The sequence below is a fragment of the Felis catus genome, chromosome C1, assembly GCF_018350175.1.
Source record: "Felis catus isolate Fca126 chromosome C1, F.catus_Fca126_mat1.0, whole genome shotgun sequence".
In the NCBI taxonomy this organism is placed as follows: domain Eukaryota; kingdom Metazoa; phylum Chordata; class Mammalia; order Carnivora; family Felidae; genus Felis; species Felis catus.
In genome coordinates, this window is record NC_058375.1 from 14,477,045 (window position 1) to 14,497,173 (window position 20,129).

Genomic DNA, 20,129 nt, shown 5'->3' on the forward strand with positions numbered 1-20,129 from the left:
TCAACATTACCCTAGTTGCCAGAAGTTTTGGACAAGGGCAACTTCTCCCTTGAGTTATGAGGATGGTAGAGAGGTAGAGAAGGGAAGGATCAAATAAAGTGTGTGGGCTTTGGAACAGGGCAAAGCTCTGCTTCTTTGCCGTGTGATCGTGTTGAAAATACCCTCGCAGGCCCAGTTTCCTGTAGTATGGGGATACTTAAACAAGACTGAGCCACGTGAATGCGCCTACTCCAACTGTGGGCTCATACGTAGCGCTAAATTTTTAATTTCCTTTCTCTCCTCACTTTTGCCGCTGCCCTCATCTCCCACTTTTCAACCCTCCCTTTGTCTCCCTTAACCTTTCCTTGCTTCGTTCTCCGGGGCCAGCCGCTCCTCAGTCAGCACCACCCACCACCAGGGGGAAGAGCGGAGCCAATAAAGATGGGTGCCCCTCTAGCTCTCCGAGGCGAGCTCTCTATGGTGCCGCGCGCGGGGTGGGGGTGGGGGTGGGGGTGGGGGTGGGGGTGGGGTGGGCGGGGTTACGTCACGTGACCCGGGTGCCCGGCGCCCGCGCAGGCGCGGTGGCCGCGTCGCCGTCGCCGGGCTCCGTCGCCGCGTCGTTTCGCTACCTTGACACCTGAGACGGCCGCCCGGCGGTCCTGCGGCTTTCCGTCTTGCCGCTGCGGGCCGCGAACCGCGGCCATGTCCCGAAAGCAGGCGGCGAAGGGCCGACCGGGCAGCGGCAGCCGGAAAGCCGAGGCCGAGCGCAAGCGGGACGAGCGGGCGGCGCGCCGGGCCCTGGCCAAAGAGCGGCGGAACCGGCCGGAGTCCGGCGGCGGCGGCGGCTGCGAGGAGGAGTTCGTCAGCTTCGCCAACCAGCTGCAGGCCCTGGGGCTGAAGCTGCGGGAGGTGCCGGGGGACGGGTGAGGCGGGCCCGGGAGCGCGGGAGGCGGCGCCGGGGGACGCGCCGGGCATGGCGACCGTCGCCCGCTCTCGTCCAGTCATTCATTCAGGCGGCGCCGGGCGCCACCGCTTCCCAGTGCGGGGGGTCCGGTGGCGGGCGAGGCGGCGAGGCCCCTCCCGTCGGGACGCTCGAGTAATCCCCAGTTGCCCTAATGGTGGCAGAGGCTACGAGGAGACTGTGAAGTGGTCCTAAGAGACAGCACTGGAGCAGGTGTCCTTTAGATCGGTGCCTGGGAGGGCCTCTGAGAGGTGACATTTAAGCTGAGACCTGGAGGAATGAGATGGAGCCCGTCCCTCGAGGAGCAGGACAGCACGTAGGGCCGTCAGAAAGATGCTGAGACACGGAGAAAGAGGCGATGCCCCACGTGGTATAAACGCTTTGCCCCTTTTGAGTTCTTACTGTTCGGTGTTGCCCTCCTTTTCACTTGGGAAATTAGGTCTGTGAGGGCCTGCTGTTTACTGAGCAGAAGGTGACTTCTCTAATTCTTAACTTCCACGGGCCTCACTTTCTCCTCTGATGCTTACCCCAGCTTGCTTGGGGGCTTAGACCGGAATCTAGGGCCAGCTTTTTTAGGGAACACAGGCTAAATAAGCCGGGTGGGAGGGAGAAAATGGAGGAAGGGAAGGGGCTATGGATCCAGGAGCATGGATGGCAGAAGGAAAAAGGTGGGGGGGGGGGGGAGGAGAACAGCTAGTATCCTCATTGCAGGGGTAGGTGAGAGGGAGTCTGGTTACCGGGATGTGTCACTCTGGAAGAGACAGTATTAATAACAGCCTGGCTGTTCTTGTCCTTCCCATCATTTGAGGGCTCAGAGAGGGCAGAGGGAGGAATAAGATGGAATTAAAGGCTGTGTAGGAGTGCCTGACTTGTTAAGCATGGGAACGAGGGAAGAGAGTTTTTTTGGATTTCACATTACGTTGTGGCTCGTTAATCAAGACTATGAATTGACCCCAATTTATGTATCCCACCTTTCCTACATATGCTCAATGCTTAGACACTTGGCTTTAGACCTTGGTTGCGTTTTACTCACCACCACCTAGCATAGTGCCAGGTACATAGAGGGCACTCAGTGCGGTTCTGTCGTATGAATGAAATAAAAATGCCACGGAGGCCCACTAGACCCTCGGCTGGGCCTCTCACAAGGACATGTCCCCCCTCCCTCCCTCCCTTCCTTCCTTCCATCCTCCGTCTGCCTGTCCCTTCCTAACTTCCAGAGCAGGGGAGAGGGGCAGAGGGAGGCAGGGAGGCAGGGAGGGAGGGAAGGAGAGGGAGGGAGAGAGAAAGAATCTTAAGCAGGTTTCACATTCAGCATGGAGCCGGACGGAGGGCTCGATCCCATGACTCTAGGATCATGACCTGAGCTGAAAAATCAAGAGTCGGATGCTCGCTGACTGAGCCAGCCAAGTGCCCCTCAAAGGAACATTTTCTCAGTGGAGTCACTACAATTAAAGTCTTGCTTTGCTGTGTCTTGCTTTTAGCCTAGTACCTTGATTTCACCGAATACAGTTTGTTAACTCTTCTGGGCCTTACTTATCCTAATCCAACTCACAAGCACGAGACGCTGCTGTATAAACCAGATGCCAGGAGACTACTTTACACTGGGATTGGGGTGGGACTGTTCCTGGCGTGGAAGTGCATTGCTGGTGTCTGTTACAGCGCACATATTCTCAGCGTCAGGGTGTCCAGGGCACCGAAGTACTCAACACAAGGTTGCTTATGAGTAGAAATTGCAGCACAGCGAATTGTAAAATCTCGAGGGAGCTTTCATAATGCCATGGGAAACTTTGGGGGTATCACCTCTACTCTGCCCCGCCCCCACGAGAACGTACTTCTTTAGTTAATTCAGCAAATGTTGGTTCAACAAGGTGCTGGGAATCCATTGCTGACTAAAATACTGAAGGAGTTCACAGCCTGCTAAGAGATAAACGTATTAGTGGGCTCAAACATTTTGGACTAGGGATCCCTTTACCCTCTTCAAAATTACCCAGAACTCCAAAGAGCTTTGTTTATGGGTCATAACTGTCAACATTTACTGTATTTGAAAGTAAAATGAAAATTAGAAACAAGAATACACAAACACATTCCTTTAACTGTCAGAGTGATAACCTCATGTATCAGGGAGCCTCTGGAAATCTTCACTGTACAGTTGTGAGAGAATGAGAAGAAAAAGATAAGTCACACCCTAGTTTTGAACTCAAGAATACCTTGAAGGGGTCTCAGAGATACGCGCACCCCCCCCCCCAACTGGGCCACACTTTGAGAATGGATAATATAAATCAAGTCCAGTTTGGTATATTTAAAAATTTTTTTTTAACGTTTACTTATTATCAAGAGATAGAACGTGAACAGGGAAGGGGCAGAGAGAGAAGTAGACACAGAATCTGAAGCCGGTTCCAGGCTCTGATCTGTCAGCACAGAGCCCCACGCGGGGCTTGAACCCACAAACCGCAAAATCATGACCTGAGCCGAAGTCGGAAGCTTAACCGCCTGAGCCCCTCAGGCGCCCCAGTTTGATATATTTTTAACAGTGACTGATTATAGTACCATTGAGCGGGAAGTGGCCAGCACTCCCTGAAGGGATCAGGAAGGCCTTTTCATTCATTCAGCAAATGTTTATTGCAACTTACACTGTGCTAGATGCCTCTCCGAGGAGGTCCTGCTCAGACTGGGTCATGAAGGACCAGTAGGAATGTGCCCAGAGAACACTTCAGGCTGAAGAGTAATGTATGTACAGGTACAGGAGTACGTTATTTTTGAGACATACAAAGTTGTTTAGGATGACAGAGTATCAGGTTACAAGGTAGAACAGTGGCAGCGAGACTGCAGAGGCCGGCTTGCCGGGAGTGTTCATGTCTCTCCCTTCCGAGGCCCCTGTTCTTGAGACAATGTGAGATGAGATGATAATGATAATTCCCTCTGTGTGAGTTCCAGGAAGCTCCCCGCTTTCTGTTCACAAATTCTTCCCATGGGTTCCATGAGACGGACTGTGGTCGGCCCTCTGGTATTGTGACGCTTTTGGAGATGGTGACGACAGCCTTTATCACCGTGCAATGGGTGGCGTTTCCTGTGTGTGGGATGGGTTAGTAGCCATCAATGGAGTCTGTGTTCATATTCATGGGATACTCTTCGTGAAACAAAATAAAGTTATGGTAATACTAAAAAGTCAACAGCCTCCACTCTTCCATTCTAGTCCGATTCCAATATTGAGTAGCCTGACATAGCGTCTCGCTATGGAGGCATAATCGTTGTAGGCAGTATGGTACTTACAGCATCCTCGAACCTCTGAGTGCTTGGGGACAAATTAGCCGGTGTCCTTTAATGTAGCCTTTACGTGAGTTGAGTCAATTTAGCAGAGTAATCACAGAGCTATTTATAGGGTTTTGTGATGCATCATGGGCCGCCTTCATATTTGTCATGTTGTATGGACCCACATAAATTAGGTTGTTTCAAAACAAGAAAGAAATATTTTAACCTTGGTGTTGTCCTTAAAAACATGATTGGCTGTAGTGTGAAAAGAATCTCTAATTGGATTAGGCAGTACAATAGCATCTCTCTGAACTGTATCCAGTTGTATCTACTAAATGTTGCCCTGACTTACATTACTAATTACTAGTGTTCTAAAATTAAAACATGAAAGAATCACTAATTTTAGCCATTTATCTCTGTCCTAAACAAGTTATTTTTTTTACTTACAAATTTTTTTTTAATGTTTATTTTTGAGAGAGAGAGAGAGAGTCAGACAGAGGGTGAGCGGGGGAGGGGCAGAGAGAGAGGGAGACACAGAATCTGAAGCAGGCTCCAGGCTCCGAGCTGTCAGCACAGAGCCCGACGCGGGGCTCGAACTCACGTGCTGTGAGATCATGACCTGAGCCGAAGTTGGACACTTCACCAACTCAGCCACTCAGGCGCCCCACAAGTTATTTTATTTTTCTAATTTTTATTTTGTTTTTATAATCCTAGGATTTTAGTGATGGAAGGATCTTCACACATCATCTTGTGTAATTATCCATTGGTACCTGCATCCCCTGCACAACAGCTCTGTGTCTAGCTCAGTGCTTTTCAGCTGTGGTGGCACAATAGAATCACTTTGGGAACTTTGGAAAAAATACAGTGTCTGAGCTCTCCTAGATCAGCTATTAAAGAATTTCAGGCACTGGGGCCTGGTTATTGGTAACCTTTAACGTGTCCATAGGTGATTCTGATGTGCAGCCGTAATTGCAAACCACTGATTTGGAGTCTAGATTCTAGGCTAGTGTTTCTCAAACTTTAGAATGCAACAGAATCATTTGGGGGAGCTAAATTGGTAGATTGCCCCAGAACGTCTGACTCAGTAGGCCTGGGGTGAGGCCTGAGAATTTTCATTGCAAATAAGTTTTTAAGTAGTCAGAGATAACGCTTTTGAGAATCAGTGATCTAGACCGGTGCTTGTCCAATAGAAATAAAACAAGCCACTATGTAATTAAAAAATTTTCCATTAGCCGTGTTAAAAAAAGTAAAAAGAAATAGGTGAAACTAATTTTAATATATATATTTAAGCCACTATTTATTCAAATATTATAATCCATCAACGTGTAATCACTATAAATATTTTAAATGAGATATTTTATGTCTTTAAAATACTGTTAAAAAATCCAGTGTCTTAACAACACATCTCAGTTTCGATTAACCACATTTCAAGTACTCAGTGGTTACACGTGGCTATTGGCTATGTTTTGTACAGCACATAAATGTAGGCAATTCCTGAGGATTGCCAACAGATAAAAGTTTACAAGATCTTTGGTTTATAGTCTGTTTCCATAGAGCTAAAACAAAGTTTCCTCTCATTTGCCCCAATCTGTGTCTTTGGAACTCCCATGTTTTAGTTTTAGTTTTAGTTTTAGTTTTAGTTTTAGTTTTAGTTTTATTGTACAGACACAGCATCCCTTTCATCATGACACATAGTTGGAGGTGGCTCTCATGTCCCCCTGAGCCTTCTTTAGGCTAAACATCACTAGTTGTTTATACTTTTCATATTATGAATGATGTTTAAAGCCACTTCTCATCCGAACATGTCTCTCTTAAAATGTGGTAACGACAAATCATGTGTAGTACTCTGGCAGTAGTCTGACCTCAAAGAAGACTACAAAACCTGCCCCTCCACCCCACTCTGCCCTTTCTGAACATTTACTACTGTTATTGCGGCCTAGAAGGCCATTATAGTTCTTTCGATGGCCAGAGACACAGAAACAATATTGTCTCCTACTCAACTACTGAGCTCAACTAAACCCAGAACTCTTCCATGCTACTGAATGTAATTGCTTATTTTTGGGAACTCATATGCAAAGCTTTCCATGTATCCTGATAGTGCAGTGGTTCTCAAGCAGAGATGGTTTCGATGCCCCCCGGGACATTTGGCAATGTCTGGAGACAGTTCTGGTTGTCACAAGTGACAGGGAGGGAGGCGGTGGTGGTGCTACTGGGATCGAGTGGGTAGAGGCGAAGGATGCTCCTAAACACCCTACAGCGTACAGGACGACCCCCCACAACACAGAAGGGTCCCAAAGGTCAGTAGTGTCGGGTGGAGAAGCCTGCTGGAGGGTAACGGGGGAGGGTGTGGGCTCAGGAAGCAGTGGGGATCTTCTCGAGGGCCTTCGGGCTCTGGTCGCACTGTTCTTATGGCTGTTATGAGTGCCCTTGCTGGGCCCCCGAGGGTACCTACTATACTCACAATATAGCGTTTGCTCACTTTTCCCATGTCACCAGAAAAGGAAGTGATTTGTCTACCTTGATTTTTCCTTTCGACTATTTATTTGTAGTCAATTCAAGTGAATGTAGAAAAAAAATACAGAAATACGTTTAACAGGTACTGCTAATTCCACTATCTAGGGATAACCACAGCTAACATTTCGGTGCCTGGGTTTGAATCCTGGGTCTGCCATCTACTGGTTTTGTGACCATGGATAAATTACCCTAGAGGGATAGTGTATCAGTACCCATCCCATAGAGTTGTGAAGACCAACCACATCTAATGCACATGCTGTTTAGAACAGTCCCTGGCACATCGTAAGAGCACTTTAAAAGATGGTTTCAGGTGTTCTTCTTTGTATACATTCGTGTGTATTTCTGTGTCTGCCTATATAGTGTGTAGGTGAACTTGGTCAAGCTCATGCAGTGTGCCTAAGCCTATTTTTTTGGCTTATGTGGAGAACACTTGCCCGTATTACTGAAAGTTCTTAGAAAGCCTGTTACTTTCTGTAGAATACCATGAACTTAATGTAAAATAACTAAATACGTAATTTGGTGCTGAATCACACCTCTTAAACTAGATTCAAGAATAGACTGACTAGAGGTGGCAGGTAGTAATGGTTTAAAGAAGTTTGAGAAACACTTAAAATTGAGAACGTTTCGTCCATTACCTTACTTTATTTTCCTGTGGGTGAAAATATCTTAGCAACAGACACTTCAGGGTAGTGTATAGAAATGGCTGTATTCCAGTCTGTTCTAGATCTTGCCCCAAATCGACGCATAGTTTCTTGGTTTCCAGTTTATGGAATCTGCATTCTTTACATTCTCTTCTTCCCCTTTGCAAATATATATATATACACACGTGTGTATATGTGTATATATATGTGTGTGTATACACATGTGTACACATGTGTATATGCGTATATACATATATGTGTATATATGTGTATATATACGTATGTATATATATGCACACACACATATACACACGTATATATACACTATACGTATATGTACACTATACATACGTATGTATATATATACACATATATACGTGTGTATATATATACACACGTGTGATATATATATATACACACACATGTACGTGTGTATATATACATACGTATACGTGTGTATGTATATATACACACGTATATATATGCACGTATACATATATATACATATATACATATACGTGTATGTATATATGTATATACATATATTTGTATGTATACGTATATATGTATAAACATCTTATACGTTTGAAGAAATTCCTGCCTTCTCTATAGCTTTCCGTTGAAAATTCACTTTTCTGAATTGAAAACAAAAAACCTCTTTCTCCTACACATTTAGGTCTGAAGTTCTAAAGTGATGAGTTTCTATTTTGTGATTAGACTATCCTAGATTTTCATTTGGAAGAGTAAACAGTTCGGTGCGAGACTGGGCAACAGTTTGGCTTCTGAATGGCTTATTTCCTTAGTTTTAAGGATACTAGATTGTGGTTGTCTCACTTCAGTTTCTGTGTATCTGGGCTCTGTGTTTGTGATACAGTTTGGAACTTTAGAAGCCTTTGAGGGGTTTCCAAGTAAAGATAGCTCTTAAAGTTTATTACCAGCATCTTAATTAAAAAAAATTTTTTTTAATGTTTTTATTTATTTTTGAGACAGAGACAGAGCATGAGCAGGGGAGGGGCAGAGAGAGAGGGAGACATGGAATCGGAAGCAGGCTGCAGGCTCCGAGCTGTCAGCACAGAGCCCGACGCGGGGCTCGAACGCACGGACTGTGAGATCATGACTTGAGCTGAATTTGGGCACTTAACCGTCGGAGCCACCCAGGCGCCCCCCAGTATCTTAATTTTAAAAGCAAACAGTGTGTTTTAAAGTTTCCATTTGGCGGGAATAGCATTGTGCCTCCCTGGATGGCAGGAGAGGAGCCAGGGAGGGGAGTATCGTTGCATAGCACAGCTGTGTGTTGTCCTCATTTTCTCCACTGTGTTTGTAGCACTCAGACAGGATGTAGAGTTCAATTGCTTATATTGGGAACTTGACAGATTGCTATCTTTTGGGTACTCTTTGTTAGATGAGTGATTAGTTAGCCTGCAGCTTGTTTCAGAAAAGAAGCACTGGATACAATTTATTTTGGAAGGTGCTCTAGGAATCCCAGTCCTTGGGTGTGGAATGGCCTGTAATGTCTGGACCCTGCCTTCAGGCGGGTAGCGTATCACCACCTCCAGGTGTTGAAGCAGCCGAGGCCCCGGGAGTCGAATGTCTCTTGAGTCAGCCAGCTGGTAAGTGGGGAATGAGGTCCGAGTTTGTTGCTTCTCAAGAAGGTAATGTGGTTGAGTGCCTGCCCTAGTGCTCTCCACACAGCCTTTGGGAAGAATCCTGCACCGTCAGAGGTGAGGCTTTATCTCTGTGTGAAGGATTTCCGTGGATGGCCTAGCCATCTGAGTGTCAGATGAACTTAGTTCATTTTTAAAAGGTCTTGACCGACATTTTTGTTTTGATAGCAATTGCCTGTTCAGAGCACTTGGCGATCAATTGGAGGGACACTCCCGAAATCATCTCAGGCACCGACAAGAGACCGTGGACTACATGATAAAGCAGCGGGAAGATTTTGAACCCTTTGTAGAAGATGACATTCCTTTTGAGAAACATGGTAGGTTCACCGTGGGACACTGGATCCTCCAGGAGTAATGCATTGGGTAGTTAAATCCATCAGCGTTCCCCGCCCTCCCAGCCAGGGGTTTGATGACATAAAATATGGCATTCATTTATGCAACAAGTATTTATTTGTTTGCTCTGTAATAGGCAGCATGCTAGGCAGTTGGGAGCTAGTAGGTTTAGGCGTATGTACCTTTAATAAAAATGATGATGTTAATTAACCTGAAAAGTTGTTTATGACTTCTTATTCATTGGGGGGTAAAAGCAGACTGTAAAATATATGTAGACTGATCTTAGTTTTAAAAGGTATACACGCTAGGAAACACACTAGGAAAAGTGGACAGATACTAACATTTTATGGTTGTTGGTGCTTGGCTTCACTTATTTTCCACTCACTTTCAACAGCTTCTATAAAGGAAAGGTAATAAGAATACCTAACTTACAGGGTTTTTGTAAAGCTTAAATTAGATAATACAGTTAAAATAAGTTCTTAATAAATGTCAGCCATCTGGGGACGGTGGGACTAGGACTGTTTTAAATGATCTTCTGCATGTTTTTCTGATTTTTAAAAAATGACCGTGAATTGCTTTTATAATCAGAAAAGGCAATACTCATTTTAATTTCTCATCAAAAACCCAGACACAACCACTCTTCTTTGAGGCAAGTGAGTTAGTGATTTAAATTAGTTTCTTAATATGCTCAAATCTAGTAGGAAAGTACATATGAGCTTTTAAACTTTAAGGCTCTACTAAACTAGGTGTTGATATATTTAGTGTTTTACAACTAACATTTTCATCACACGGTCAGTCTTATCTGTCCCGTAGGAGGAGACAGAATCGTTCTGTGTTTTAGGGAGCTAAGTCTGGAAACCATGTCAAGAATGGATGGAGAGAGACTGAGAAGGAGGATGAGTTGGAAGGCTCTCCGCATTGGCCCAATGAAAGCATAAGAGGGTCTCCACCAAGGCAGCTACTGGGGATAATGAGTAGGGTCCAGACCGAGACCCGGTTTGGCAGTGTGGCTGACAGGTCTCATCGGAGGTGAGGAGGAGAGGAGAAGGAGGAGACCAAGGTGATTCTGAAGTTTCTGCTTGGGGAATGGCTAAGTAGCTGGAGGCTTAGCCAGATAGAAGACAGCAGGAGGAAGACCTTTGGGAGGGAAACTATCCATGACCCCAAAGCCTTTCTCATTCCTCACTAGCGAAGGGCTCATTCACTAGGTACCAGCAACAAAAGAGACACAGCAGCAGACTCCCCCTCCCCTCCTGCCCCCACCCTTACCCCCATGAGTAGTTCGTACTCGTGAGTAGTTTGACCGAGTTCTGACGGTTCCTCTCCCTGGCTCACCTTTGGGCCTAGCAGGTACCAGTTTACCAGACGGTCACCTGTTTGCAAGTGTGGGTTTGTGGGGCAAGGTTTGTAGTTGAGCGTTATATAAAATGACTTGTGTCATTAGTCCGATGAAAATAATCATTTTGGATGAAGAGAGTTTTTAGTTGGTGACTCGGAATTCCACTCTGAATACCTTCAGCAAAGGTCACGTGGTAGTTTGGGGGGTGTGGCAGGACAAGGAACTCAAACCCATCAGTTGCCAGTGTGACAGTGCCTACAGATGTCCAACGGGAAGGCGTGTTTTTGAAATGGCACTGTGTTTGCCTGCTGGTTGGTCGGTGCTCTGGAAGGATCTGACATCACAGGAGTTGAGAGGTGGCTCTGATTGCCACAGCAGAGAATGGAAACCGAGAAGTCTGCACTTGGCATTTACATGTCGGTTGGAGACTATACTTACTGTTACGTGTTTTTAATGCCTGTCTACCTTATTATACTGTGAGATTCTTGAGGGACAGGGACTGTGTCTGGCCCCCACTTGGTAGGCACTCAGAAGATCTTTGTTAAGTGAATAAGTGAATGGTTCACTTAACTCTTTAGGGCTTGGTTGCCCTTGGCTGTGGCTGTATTTTTTAGGACTTTTCCTTTCCTTCAGACTCTGGCTTCTCCAACTGTACAGAGACCTCCTCTCCCTCTCTCTTCATACCCCGTCATCCATTACTACCTCAGTGTTTTTTCTTTCACTACTTCAGCCTCGTAAAGTCAAGCCTCTGTGGCCATTTGCCCAGATTTCTTCAATACCTTTTGGACTGGTTTCATTGCCTCTTGACCCTTTGAGTTTGTTTTCCGCATTGCAGCCAGAGTGGTGATCTGAATGTACTTATTTATTTATTTATATGAAATTTATTGTCAAATTGGTTTCCATACAACACCCAGTGCTCCTCCCGGCAGGTGCCCTCCTCAGTACCCATCACCCACCCTCCCCTCCCTCCCACTCCCCATCAACCCTCAGTTTGTTCTCAGTTTTTAAGAGTCCCTTATGGTTTGCCTCCCTCCCTCTCTGACTTTTTTTTCCCCTTCCCCTCCCCCATGGTCTTCTGTCAAGTTTCTCAGGATCCACATAAGAGTGAAAACATATGGTATCTGTCTTTTTCTGTATGGCTTCTTTCACTTAGCATAACACTCTCCAGTTCCATCCACGTTGCGACAAATGACCAGATTTCATTCTTTCTCATTGCCAAGTAGTATTCCATTGTGTATATAAACCGCAATTTCTTTATCCATTTGTCAGTTGATGGACGTTTAGGCTCTTTCCAGCATTTGGCTATTGTTGAAAGTGCTGCTATAAACACTGGGGTCCAAGTGCCCCTATGCATCAGCACTCCCGTATCCCCGGGGTAAATTCCCAGCAGTGCTATTGCTGGGTCATAGGGTAGATCTATTTACATCTTTCCCCTAGCTTAAACCTGGGGGCAGCTCCCCACTGACCGAAGGATGAAGTCCAGACTCTTCAGCTCTTGTGTTTCTCTACCCTCTTCCCTTGCTGTTGCCACTGTGTCTTCTGCTTCCCCCACCCCTCTGTCCCCCTGCCACTCAGCAGTGTGAGTTCCTGCCATACCGTAAAGCACGCAAGCTCATTCTCTGTCTCTGTCTCCGTCTCCGTCTCTCTCGGCTCTGCTTGGAACATGATCCCTTCCTCTTCTGTCTCCTGCTTGCCGTTTGGAAATCAGTGCGGTCGTGTCAGCTGAGAAGCTTATCTGATACCCTTACCTCCCCCTCCCACTACCAGACGGGCTTGAGGTCCCCATCTGGAGTTAGCCAAGCGGCAGGGTTTGAGGGCACGGTCTTCCACAAGATACCAACTGAAAATCTGGGGTTTCCAAAAACCACCCTGAGGTTCGATGGTTTGTTAGAAAGACTCAGAGAACTCAGTGAAGGTGATTGTACTCACCTTCTAACTGGGAAGGTTAGACAGTCACAGAGTATTTATTGTCAACCAGGGAACTCACACAAATTTCCGTGGTTGGAGTATTGGGGCTTCATTATGTAGATATTATCGATTGGTTGCCTGAGAATCCAGCTTCCAGTCCCTCCGGTCTTCCTAATACCACACGGCCAGAGAGGCCCATCATGTGTCACCTCATGAGCGCAAACTGTCAAGTGTGGCGAAGGGACCCATCCTTCTTGCGCTTGGGACATTTCAAGGGCTTAGAGGGTTATTACCCAGTTGCCAGGGACAAAGGCCAGATCTCTCTGGTAAGGCCAAATTCTTTAGCACACATCCCTTTCCGGCGGCGCTTACGCAGTAGTGCCTGTCTGCTTATTTGACTCCCCGCTGGCTGTAGACTCCTTGAGCTCAGACCGCGACAGGCTGCGTCACGGAGTGGCCAAGAGCCAGGTCTTGGAGTCAGACTGCCTGGGATGAAATCTCAGCTCTGCCATGTCCTGGCTCTGTGACCTTGCACACAGTTATAAACTTCTCTGAGCCTTGGTGTCCTTATCTGTAAGATGATGGATAATCTCTTTCAGAGAGTTTTGAGTAATGATCCAGAGGCGAGTGGAGGAGACGTGCTTGCTACGTAATAAACACTCATCAACGCAGATTTAAGATTACTCCGGTTCTCGTTGCATTTCCGGTGTCTTTCAGAGCTAGGGATGTAGGAGGCATTCCAGAAGCATTTAATGGAGGAAGAAAGGAATCCGTTCTTTATGAATGACTGGTTCTCTCCCGAGTAGCACTCGATGTACTCCTGTCCGACCGGCTGAGGTCCTAGATTCTGGCAAAGCTGATGGACTTCTCAAATGTATACTTTGTCTTTTACCATTTGGAACTGAATAAATAGCGAAGCATGTTTGCATTTGGATCTCTCTGTTATAAAGGCTTCATTTTTCTTTCTTCTGTTTCTTTGCAGTGGCCAGTTTGGCAAAGCCTGGCACATTTGCTGGCAATGATGCGATTGTGGCCTTTGCAAGAAATCATCAGTTGAATGTGGTGATTCATCAGCTTAATGCCCCTTTGTGGCAGGTGGGTCGCCTACTGAGGGATTTATCTTAAGCTCTTATTTATAAATTCGCTTTGGGGGTGTCCTACGATGGTGCAGCAGGGTCACTTGGACCACAGGCTTAACCAAGATGGGAAGCTCCCGGGGGCTTGGACTTAAACCCCAGGCCATGTACAGATGGAGTCCGAAGTATAATTCGGGGACCTTTAAAATATCATTCAGCAAGGTGATGGGGATGATGCACATGTTGTGATGAGCACCAGCTGTCGCACGTAAGTGTCGGATCGCTAAGTTGTACGCGTGAAACTAATATTACGCTGTATGTTAACCAACTGGAACTTGAATTAAAACTAAAAGAAATAACCACACGTGTGTGTGTGTGTGTGAGAGAGAGAGAGAGGGAGATACATATATATAATTCAGCAGTCAGTTAACTGGGTAGTTTGAGGGTAGAGAGCCTAATGTGGAAATACTTTAGATGACTTTGTTAAAAATATTAAAGGGGAGGTCGAGAGGATTAGTGCAGACACGTTCTGGTTTGGAGTATGCCTATTCCACGTGTATGTTTTGTTTTTTAGGTGGAGGGAAGCACAAACCAGATGTACTCAATAAGCCTTGCTAACAGGGTTCTGAACAACAGAATTTATTTTGTGGCTTAGGACGTCAACCTCTGTTTCCGTGCTCTGCTCAGGCATGCGTAATGGTTTTAATAGTTTTTCGACGGCAGATAAGATTTTATGACAAATGTTCAAGATGGCCTCCCCACCCCTGTTGTGAAGTACCTGTCCATTCAACTGTTTTCACTTTTCTTTTCTTTTTTTTTAATTTTTTTTTTCAACGTTTATTTATTTTTGGGACAGAGAGAGACAGAGCATGAACGGGCGAGGGGCAGAGAGAGAGGGGGACACAGAATCGGAAACAGGCTCCAGGCTCTGAGCCATCAGCCCAGAGCCCGACGCGGGGCTCGAACTCACGGACCGCGAGATCTTGACCTGGCTCGAACTCACGGACCGTGAGATCGTGACCCGGCTGAAGTCGGACGCTTAACCGACTGCGCCACCCAGGCGCCCCTGTTTTCACTTTTCTTTACCTTTGGTATCCTAAGTTAACCTCACCTCCCCCAAACGGTCCATCAAACCACACATTCAAGTATGGAAGGTCACAGGTCCGGGGGAAAGGGTCTCCAGGCTACCACCCTCTTATGCTCGCCCCTCGCATTCAGGCTGCTTCTTCCACTTTGCGGCTCAGCTCCTAAAGACGGTGCCTAGGACTTCTGTCAGTCCTCCTTCCCGCCACTCCCCCATCGCTAACCGTTCCTTTTTTAATTAGCTGAAACATGTTAATCATAGAAAACGGTGACATTTCAGAAAAGCCCGTCAGTGGGGCGCCTGGGTGGCGCAGTCGGTTAAGCGTCCGACTTCAGCCAGGTCACGATCTCGCGGTCCGTGAGTTCGAGCCCCGCATCGGGCTCTGGGCTGATGGCTCAGAGCCTGGAGCCTGTTTCCGATTCTGTGTCTCCCTCTCTCTCTGCCCCTCCTCCGTTCATGCTCTGTCTCTCTCTGTCCCCAAAATAAATAAACGTTGAAAAAAAAATTAAAAAAAAAAAAAAAAAAAAGAAAAGCCCGTCAGGCAAAAATCACCCAGAGTCACGTTATCCGGAGATAATCGTGATTACTGTTAATATGTTAGGCGTTCACATAAACTCTGAAAAACAGCTGAAAACATTCCTACTTAACCGACAAGAGACGTGTCACCATGGTTTTAAACACATTTTAAGCACCTCTGTTAAAAAAAAATTACAGAAAGAAAGCACCTCTGCACGCATAGTCATGTCCATATGCACGTATCGCTGTATGTCATTCGTCTCATAAAGGCAATGGTGACTTTTTTTCTCATTTTTTTTTCCATAGACCGCCTGCACGCATATATTCCTCTGAAAGTGCTTATTTCTAGCCTCTGCTCGTTAAAAATGCAGTTTATAGAGATACAACATATAGGTAGCAGAATTCACCCTTCTCTAGTGTGTACTTCAGGTGTTTTGAGAGACACAGGTCCCACTGTGAACGTATGGTGGGACATTTCCGCCAGCCTAAGAAGTCCCCTTATGCCCCTTTGCGGTCACCCGTTCCCTCTCCCCATTCCTAATGCCACTAATCTACGTCTTGTAGTTTTGCCTTTCCAGAATGTCGTACAAATGGAAGCAGATAGTCTTTTGTGTCTGTCGTAATATTCTTTAAAGAAATTATGTTACAACAAAGTAAATTAGACACTCCGTGGATTGGTGCAGGGTGCAGTGAGCAGGAGGGAGCCGGTGACTGTAGGTGTCGTTTTGGGGGGGTGGTGTTGTAAGATGTACCGACCCCAGGGAACGCTCTCATATTTTGTGAGCCTCTCTCTTTCTAGGGAGGGTCTTTGAGCCAAGAATACTGGTTATGGCCTTTGTTGTCCCAGGTTTTGGTCATGAAAGTTTTACTGTTCAGCAGAAGTCACTGAAATCATTTGAATATTTGAAACATTTGAATAGTGACCCTATTCTTGGAGGAAAAATCTTCTGTGCCAACTTGGGAACAACACAGCCTGCCTTTCCCTCCATTGATAACTATTTTTTAAAGTTTTTAAATTAGGTGCTTGTAGAAGATAATTCTGCATAGTTAAAATTTTATTTCCAAATACATTTCTGTAGTGTTCTTTCTCATGGATTGCTAAACATTGAAAGTATGTATATATTTTTTTGGGGGGGGGGAGAGTGTGTGTGTGTGTGAGCAGGGGAGGGCCAGAGGGGAGGGAAAGAGAATCTTAGGCAGGCTGCAGGTTCCACACTCAGCACGGAGCCCGATGTGGGGCTCGAACTCATGAACCATGAGGCCACCACCTGAGCTGAAATCAGGAGTTGGATGCTCGGGGCGCCTGGGTGGCTCAGCGGGTTGAGTGTTTGACTCCCTGATTTCAGCTGAGGTCGTGACCTCATAGTTCGTGAGTTCGAGCCCCACATGCTACTGGTGTCAGCTGTCAGCCCAGAGCCCACTTCGTATCTGTCCCCCTCACCCTCTGCCCCTTCCCCACTTGTGCTCTCTATCTCAAAAAATAACACATTAAAAAAAAAAAAAAAAAGTGGGACGCTTAACCAACTGAGCCACCCAGGCGCCCGGAAATATATTTTTAAAATAAGTATATTTGCTGTATGATGGAGCTCTGTGCTGGATCTCCCCCATCTTCCGCCTCCCCAGTGAGGCATCTTATACCATTTAAGAATTGAAACTGCGTTGGTTGCTACTGTCTTGGGTAGGAGCTCTCGCGTCAATAACAAGTGGGCTCGCACTCACACCACGGAGGTGCTGAAGCCTGCCTGTTTTCCTGGTGTCCCAAAGGAGCTTAGGCTTCTGTGAACCATAGAGGGTGTGTAGCATAGAAAGTGATACATAAATGTAACGTAGTATCTTACTACCTGTGCCTTCCAGTAAAAACAAGAAGGAGGTGTTGATGTTTTGGAGTTTTAACAAAGAAACAGTTACTGGGCTCTTTAGGGGCCGGATTCCGAAAAACTTCAGAGTTTCGGTGGAGGTGGTGGTTTTCTGGGGGGCATACCCGGGCTGGACCGTCACCCCATTCTTGTCCGACTGTGCTCCATGGGAGCATTCACAAAAGACTGCCTTGGGAGTAATGCCTTCAGGGTTGGGCGCGGTGGTAAGTACAGCTGGACTACATACAATTTTGTTTCGAAATTGATTTCAGTGGGAGATTTTGGAGTTTGTTCTTGTTAATGTTTCTTACTATGTGGTTGATGGAAGATGCTATTTTTGTTTGAATGATGGGTAGAGGTACTGTGAAGCCAATAAAACCTAAATGTCTGGTCCCTCATTTTTATGGTCCCCTTTCAAGGTCTTGGGAGGAGTTGTAGCAATTTAATATTTGTAATTTTGTATTCTTTTTCTCAGAGCCCCAAGTTGTTTGAGCTCCAAGCTCCACAAATCTGCATCCTGGAACAACCCTTCCATCCTGGAAGGGGCCTGTGCATTTGAGGGGCTGATGGGTGCCCACCCCCGCCCCCCAAACTTGAGCTTATTTAATTTCATTGTAGATTTGCCCCTGACTTTTGATTATGTGTTTTCCTATGGATGTATTTCTGTATAGTTAACCATTAAGCACATGGAAGCATACTTACACGGCCACATGGGTAGGAGAAAAGAGAATTCAGAAATTGCCTAAGAATTTTTTTTTTTTTTTTAGAGAAGGTCTTTATTTTTTCCCCACACATTAAATCAGAGGCTCAAAACGCAGGGCCCACAGTCCAGCTGTGTAGCAACAAATCTCTTGTTGCAGTCAGATACCTGTTCTTCCGGTCCAGCCCTCTGGCACATCCCGGGCGTACCCTGAATTCGTGTCTGCATAGAGCCTGTTGGCTAGCCTTCCTAGACAATCCAGGTGGCGTGTCTCTCCCCCAGTAGACACCTTCCCCATCCTCGCTGGCATCCCTGTCCCCTTTCTTTTGCCTGCAGATTCGTGGCACCGAGAAGAGCAGCGTGCGGGAGTTACACATCGCGTATCGGTGCGGAGAGCACTATGACAGCGTTCGGAGGCTCAATGACAACTCGGAAGCACCTGCCCATCTCCAGACTGATGTGAGTGAGGCCTCCGTGTTCTTTTGTATTCTCAGGCCTGGTGAACTGGGGCAGGAGCTGCGTATCCTGCAGCTACAACCAGGGATGTTTTGTGGAAAGTTGTCTTTAAGAATCTGTGGGCTTGGTTAAAAAAAATTCTTTTTTCAGCTCCCGTGAGATTGATAGATACAATTACTGGTCATTCTTTTGCTTTCCCTAATCGTCAGTCTTTGATGGCTATGATTGCATAAAATAGAATTTATGTAAAATTCTGAAATTACTTTTGTGACTTAAAATTAATCCATGCAGGGGCGCCTGGGTGGCTCAGTTGGTTAAGTGTCCAACTTTGGCTCAGGTCATGGTCTCATGGTTCGTGGATTTTAAAGCCCACACATCAGGCTCTCCACTCTCAGTGCAGAGCCTGCTTTGGAACCTGTGTCCCCTCTGTTTCTGCCCTCCCCCTGCTTGTTTTCTCTCTCTCTCTCTCTCTCAAAAATAAAAATAAAACTTAAAAAAAAAAGTAATCCATGCTTCATATCTGAAGTTTGGAAAGTATAGAAAAAGTGAAGAAAATAAAAAGTGCACAGGGTCAACCACACTGGCACAATTTTTGTTACTGTTCTGGTGTTTTAGATACAGCTGTGTTTCCTTTCCCGCTCTGTTCAATTAACCTGATTTCATGAGGCTCTTCTCACATTATTACATGCTTTCTTTGTAATTTTAAAAAATAAAGTGAAATCGCTCTTCCAGCGTTGTTCCCCTGCCTGAACGCAACCCGCGTTATCCGTAGGTCATCAAATCTCCTGGAGATATTTTCCCCATGAAGCAAACGTGTGCGTGCACGTGCACGTATGTCACTTTTGCGGTCTTTCCACGCACTCTGCCCCCGATTGTAAGCATCCTACACACACTGTTGTGCGCCGTGCTTTTCAAATGGAAGGTATGTTGGAGTCTCACTCACCGCAGTGCATAAGGAGCTTGCTAAACCGTGTTCAGTGGCCACACGGCATTCTGCTGCGTGGATGCACTGTCACGTGTTTGACCAGTCCCTTTGGCGGACTTTTAGGCGGTTTTCACACTTCCGCTTTTAGGAGGAACATGTGGTGCCTTATATATACGTCTTTTCACGCTTGTACGAGTGCGTGTGTGGGATAAATTCCTAGAAGGTCCTCACTGCATCAGAGGACGTGTGTATTTATAATTGTGACAGGTATTGTGCAGGCTTTACCAGTTTGCACTCCCACTCTCTGCGTGCGCCTCTCCCTGCGTCTTCGCCAGCACAGCGTATCACATTGGCGAACCTCTGTCAGTTCCGTGGAAAGGATTGTTTTCCTAACAGTTTTAACTTGTGCTTCTCTTATTAGTGAGTTTATGCATCTTTCCCTGGGTTTGCAACCTATTTGTATTTCCTTTTTTTCGTGAACTGTATTCATTTTCTTTGCCCACTTTTTTCTCTATTCAGGTTTTTTTTTTTTTTTTTAGTGATTTTTAGGAGCCTTTATAAATTAGGGAAATTAGCCCCTGTCTGTGGCATGAGTTGCCAGTATTTTTTCACAGTCTGTCATTTGTCTTTTTATTCTTTCCCCACTGGTCTTTGCAGTGATGAAGTTTTAGATTTTTATGAGGTTAAATTAATCAAGGTTTTTGTTTCTGTTTTGTTTTTTTTTTTTACATGTCTTCTGGGTTTAGGGGTCATGATTAGGAATGTCTTTCCTACTCCGAGGTTAAAGAGAATTTTCCCATAGTTTATTTTAGTACTTTTGTGGTTTCATTTTTTCAAGAAAAAAATTACACCTTGTCTCTCTTTGGAATTTATATTCATATAAATGTGTGAAGGTAGGGATCCAACTTTATGTTTTCCCTCGTGGTTA

At 45.7% G+C, this 20,129-nt stretch overlaps 1 protein-coding gene across 3 annotated transcripts in view; it reads left to right on the top strand.

The window, feature by feature from the left end:
* The first annotated feature begins 542 nt into the window (after positions 1-542).
* Positions 543-20,129, top strand: part of OTUD3 (OTU deubiquitinase 3) — a 30,055-nt gene continuing 10,468 nt past the window's right edge. Inside the window, exons 1-4 of one of the 3 annotated variants that reach the window (XM_023258234.2) lie at positions 543-902; positions 9,177-9,325; positions 13,571-13,683; positions 18,157-18,279. In XM_023258234.2, coding sequence (XP_023114002.2) covers positions 682-902; positions 9,177-9,325; positions 13,571-13,683; positions 18,157-18,279 — 606 coding nt within the window. In that variant the 5' untranslated portion in view covers positions 543-681. Of the gene's footprint in view, positions 903-8,426; positions 8,955-9,176; positions 9,326-13,570; positions 13,684-18,156; positions 18,280-20,129 lie in introns of those variants that run through there. The other 2 variants (XM_023258233.2, XM_019836285.3) reach the window with 2 other exon arrangements.